General features: G+C 37.9%; 1 protein-coding gene across 1 annotated transcript in view; it reads right to left on the bottom strand.

Annotated features, from left to right (window-relative positions):
• Positions 1-432: 432 nt before the first annotated feature.
• The window catches only part of NPSR1 (neuropeptide S receptor 1), a 77,913-nt gene continuing 72,345 nt past the window's right edge, over positions 433-6,000 (bottom strand). Inside the window, exons 8-9 of the mRNA XM_042475186.1 lie at positions 4,804-4,984; positions 433-2,989 (exon numbers count right to left, since the gene is read on the bottom strand). Coding sequence (XP_042331120.1) covers positions 2,899-2,989; positions 4,804-4,984 — 272 coding nt within the window. The 3' untranslated portion in view covers positions 433-2,898. The remainder of the gene's footprint in view (positions 2,990-4,803; positions 4,985-6,000) is intronic.

Raw genomic sequence — 6,000 nt, 5'->3', positions numbered from 1 at the left:
CAATCTAAGATATGCAGATGACACCATATTACTAGCAAAAAGCATCACAGGTCTAGAACTACTGCCAAGGAAGATCAAGGAACAAAGTGCAAATGCAGGCTTACTGCTGAGCATAAAGCAAACAAAAATAATGACTACAGGGAATCTACACATATTCAACCTAGACAATGAGGAACTTGAAACAGTAAGAGTTTTCATATCTTGGATCAAACATTGATCAGAACAGAGACTTATGTCAAGAAATCAGAAGGAGACTAGGAATGGGGTGGGCAGCTATGAAAGAACTAGAAAAGATCCTACAACTGAACATGAATGTCATAATTTTACAAGCCATTGTATTCCCTATTACCATGTATGAATGTGAGAGTTGGAGAGTGAAGAAAGCTGATGAGAAGAAAATAAATTCTTTTGAGATGTGGTGGTGCGTGAGAAAAAGTGCTGAGGATACTGTGAACAGCAAAAGAAGAGAAAGAAATGGCCCTAGAACAGATCAAGCCATTGCAGTTTCAATATTTTAGAGAAACAATACTTTTCAGTTTCTCAGAAATAACTATAAGTTATTTTTAAAAACCTTGTTATTTTAAAAACCTAGAATGCTACAAGTTGCTGGCCAGTGGAGCAAAACTTCTTCCGTCTACCTTATTGCCACCTGAACACCCAGAACAGAGCCCAAGACAACTGGTGAATCAGCACCATGAATCAACACTTGAAGGCGATCATATTCCTCCTTCATGATTTAGAAACTAGTCATGACATATTTATGACTAGTTACAACCAAGTGTTCTATATGATCTACTTCTCTTAATAATGAATAAATTAATAAATATGATCCAAGCTTGAATGGACATACATGTGCTTTGGATAATATAATATTAGAGACAAATGATGCTGCTGTTATTGTTGCTATGTGCCTTCAAGTCATTTCTGACTTACTGCAACCATATGGCAAACCTATCATGGTGTCTTCTGGGGTTCAGAAGACATCATGATAGGCTTACCATATGGTTCAGAGTGTGTGATTGACCCAAGGACACACAATGGGTTCCTATGCCCGAGCACAGACATGGAACCCTGGTTTCCAGAGTCATAGACCAATGCTCAAACCATTACACTGCACTACACAACTATAAATTACCCTGAAACCTGCACATGTCTTGTTTGCTGTTGTTGAAGAGATTAGTATTATCATTCACCCTCTGCAATGATTAAAGCCCTCCACCTCAACTCAAGGTTTTGCTGTGATATCCCCCCTGCATGGTCATTCCATGGCTGATGGAGAGTACGGGGGATAGGAAACACATCTGATGATACCTCATAGCCAGATGCAGAGTGATAACAACATTCAGAGGCCTCTGGAAGCCCCAAAAGATCTTAGTGGATGATGTAACCATACTGTGTCTGGCAATTGGGCGTAGCTAGATGTTTCTCTGATCCTCTTCCCACCCTCCACCAGCCATGGAATAGGCATACATGGGAGGCGGGGGGAGGTTTCAGCAAAAATCTACATCTGGAGGTGGTGACCTGGTCAAAAAAATAGCAGTTTGGCCTGCAGAGCTCTATGCTATATTGGGCAATGTAAAATCTCAGCCAGTATTTTCCAGTGGCTTAGTAGCTACCTAAGTAAAGTAAGTGAAAAATGGCAATAAAACTGTTTTACTATTTGTTTAAAAAGACACCTCATCCTGATTATGTTATGTAATACTGAAATAATACAAGTCCCCTGATTATAAGACTCAATATGAAGACTTATGCAACTGTTCCTAGTGGAACTTTGCACAGGAGTATGACAACCTGAACTGGAATTACAGAAAGAGCCCTGCATGCACTTGTTCCATGTACAGAAGTCATGGCAGAAGCACATCCAAGCTTGAAGGACATTAGACAATACAAGAGACAAAATGTAACCCAGAATATCTAAAAGAAAAAAAAAATGGTTGTTGGATAATAGGATGTAATTATCCATACTTTTTTTAAAACAGAATTTTCAAAAGCAGTTAAAAAAAAACTATAGGGTTAATGATGTTCTGTTTAGTTGCTTATAAAGTGGTAAAGAATCCACAGTTGAAGACATATGGGTCAAATCTGTCCTATTGTTACTCACCCTCTCTCTTTAATTAATAATTTAGAAGTAAAAGAGAGACAAAGAACACCTGTTTAAGAACAGAACTTTCTGGCATGTTACTTTGAGGCATGTCCAGAATTTGGAAAAGAGCTTTTGGGACAATTTTTCTGTTAGTTAGAATTTAATACTCAGGATCCAGCCTATCATGTGAGTGAGTCCCTTGATTTTCAACAAACTGATAAAATGTTTGCAAGCAAAAAATATTTTATATATATGAAAGAAAATTATCACGGCCCAACACAGGCGTAAGCAAACTCAACTCCACTGATTCAATAGGTTTAGGTGAGCTTAATATTATCAGTTATAGCTATAAGCCACACAATGGGAACACAGCATAGGCTTTTCTGAAATATATTGAACTTGATATATGACTGCTGTAAAGGAAAGGTTATCCCTGATACAATCCATTTTTTTTTTTTACAAATTAGTACTTTCATATGCCAACCGTATATGTCAACCATGTCACCTAGACCTTATCTATGATCCAGATGACAGTATTTGTAATATGAACTGTATGATATCATGTTCAAAATTGACATGATATTTTAAATAAATACATCAACTGGATGTATAAACATTGCAATGTGGCTGAAAAGCAAGGACATGCTCTAGCTCAGTAACAGCGTGGAATTTCAACTTCTGTTTGAGTGGAGCATACATTGGCCACAAGAGTACATATATAGTGAATTCCTGCCTTCCAGGATACAAAGGTTTCCCATGACGTTTTCAGATTCATTCATCAGATTCAATGTAGTCTTTGTAGTTATAGACAGTCTTTAAATATATTCTGGCTTGGACAGAGCCTGCATCTCCTGCCCTTCTGTTCTCTCTCTGAAAGTCCCCAAATTTCCTGATCTTCTTCTTGGTCTAGAGAACAAAACATATCAAAATGAATCCACAGAATACAGGCAGTAAGCACTTGTTCATTTTAGAAAAAGAGAGAGAGACAGAGAGGGAGATTATATATATATATGTGTGTGTGTGTGTGTGTGTGTGTGTGTGTGTGTATATATAATTTTATAGATAAAAAGTTATAAATCAAAGTTAATCCTACTTAGAATAGACACAGTGAAATTAGCAAGATATAACCAAGTTGTTATTAACAAGTCCTAGTTACTTCACTGGGTCTGTTATTATAGGTAAGGATATCATTGGATTTAATTCATACATAGGGAGGTCTACAGATCACCTGTATCCATATCTCTTCTTTTGCCTGTGCAAAAAGACCATATGCATATTTTGTGCAGATTAAGGTAATTCTGTTAGTCCAGTTTTGATGCACAAAAAACATGTTTTGGGCCATTTAAAATATTTTTACATATGATTTCCAGCCTTATTCATTTCATCCTTATTAATTTCAAGGTACACTTAAAAATGTTGCTCAAGGTCTATGTAGCCTGGATTCACACTGTCTGAAAGACTGTGGGCCCAAACAGACAGGACAAAATAAAGCTGCTTCAGGTCACTTTGGAGATACACACATCTTAATACCTTAATACCTTAAACAGGTATTGATTATTTATGCAGCAGTATCTTTTTATAGGAGGGGTATGCTGTATTTTGTATCTTTAATGTTACATTTTAAAAAATGATTTCAGACTTTTTTGAATTAATTGACCTAATATAATTGTTTGTTTGATTGTGTTTTAACTTTTGTTATCATTGAGTTTTTAGCTCTGGCTCATTTTGACCTTGTTGTGAACCGCTTTGGGTCCATGGTCGGAGAAAGGTAGGAAGGACGGATAGCTATTGTTCACACAAAAATTGAAACACTGACCTACATCTCATATACAACATGTGAAGTGGTAAGCCTCTGTCAGGGTTGCACAAGTTCAGACTTCATGTAGGGGTAGGGAGGTCAAAACAAGGCTCTTGATTCCCAAATGAGAATTCTGGGCCTCCCCATGACATTTTCCTTCTGCATCCATAGGAAATTTTTATTGGTGGCAATGCTCTAATTTTGTGTCTCCTCCCCATAGCTACACCCCAGGAGGCCAGGAGGCTCACATGCTCAAATACTTTTCCATAGCCTCACCCAACCATCCTGCTTTCCCACAAATCTTGGGCAGCAACTCTTTTCCTTCTTCCTCTGTCTCTTTCTCCCCTCCACTCTCTTCATTCAAATGTTTCATGTAATGTTGTGTACATTTGTAGTCATCCTCAATGCCCACTCAATCTTTGATTACAAAACAGTTCAGTGATCAATCACCATGTACCAGCAAAGTCAATCAGAATGCATGGTCTGTTATCCCACAGCTTTGAATGAGATGATGTTGGGCCTTGTATAGAAAGCTTATCCATAGTATGGTTCCACAAAAGTGTCCTTTCATACTCTACTTTCACTCCTCAAGAGTTCCCTGCCTCCCTGAGTGTCCGGCGGTCCTTATTCAAGTTCAAAGACAGATCTCGCTATAGGCATAGCTCACCTGCTGATTGTAATGTTCAGCCAAACTCTTGTTTGCGGAGATTAAGCTACTTAAATGCCTGTGTACTGTAGAAATTAGAGCGTTGGATTAGGAACAGCTAGACCCAGGTTTAAATCCCTGCTTAACCTTAAAGGTCACAATCTAACCCATCCCAAAGGTTTGCTGAGATGATAAAGAAGGAGAACCACATATGGCACTTGCAACCTTGAGGTAACAAATAAATAAACAAAATAAATTAAAGTGAAAGTCTAATACCTGAAAGCCTGGCAAAGCTTCTCACTGAAGATACAATAGATGATGGGGTTGATGGCACTGTTTAGAGCTGGCAGATTCTGAATAATTACTGCTGCATAGAAGCGTTCTTTGGTTTCTGGAAGGATGCTGAAGTTATCCAGGATATCAAAGAGAAAGTAAGGACTCCAGCAGAGTACAAATGCTGTAAGAAATGGAATGAGACGTTTGGAATGAGGTCAGATTTAATGGGATGAGTAACCCTAGGAGATCTGGCTGACACTGTCTCATCTGCTTTTGTAAGAGTCTTTGCACATTGAAACAGAACTGCTGTTAAATCAACAGAACGTCATGTAAAGTTGTGCAGACTGACCCTCTAGAAAATGCAAATACCTAAACATCTTTGTTTCAGTGATCAGCTCTGCACAGAATCCAACTTTAAGTGTAGAACAAATAATCCAGCACCACAAATATAGAAAGCTTTTTTAAAAAAAGGATTCCGTTTCCCTAAACTGAAACATCCTGTTTAATGGATTACAGTTATTAAATACTGAAGGAGCTTTGCTTTTTAAGAGGAGGTGCTCAAAAGTATTCCTATATCTTCTTATGCTCTTCAGTGAGTGGAACTAAGCTTTTCTCTTTACCTAATCCATTTGTTGCAGATTCCAAGCACAGGAGTGGGAAAGCTCAACTACAACTGCCTCATTTGCACATCCTATTGGCAAACAGACACTTAAGAAGAAAATGCGGAGGAGCTCAACCCTTTTATATCAATTTACCAATCCCCCTGGATTAATCCAGGCAAGCAGGCCATTTAACTACTGGGAGATAATCACGTTAAAGTGTGAGTGCATATCCAATTAAATCATTATCAGATACGAAGGAGCACCATCTAATGTGCCCCCTGTTCTAAGTTTTATTAGCCAGTTTAATTCAAATGCTAACACTTTAAACCAGGGATTCTTCAGCTTTGTCATTCATAGCTTCCATAGCAAATAAAGATCTAAGTTTAAATAAAGAAAGGGAATAAAAGTGTTTGGTTGACAGAATTCATTACTTCTCTGTGCCTTTATATAGGGGAAATTAAAAGTGGGGAGGAGAAGGAAGCAAAGATTATAAGGGCTGATAACGCTTGTGATTGGTACAAGAGAACTGTACCCATTCTATGACCAATTTGCTTATGTCACGTTTTGCCATGTGAAGTACATTTTATGTTATTCA

Source organism: Sceloporus undulatus, chromosome 6 (assembly GCF_019175285.1).
Source record: "Sceloporus undulatus isolate JIND9_A2432 ecotype Alabama chromosome 6, SceUnd_v1.1, whole genome shotgun sequence".
Taxonomy (NCBI): domain Eukaryota; kingdom Metazoa; phylum Chordata; class Lepidosauria; order Squamata; family Phrynosomatidae; genus Sceloporus; species Sceloporus undulatus.
This window is presented reverse-complemented; position numbering and strand designations above follow the sequence as displayed.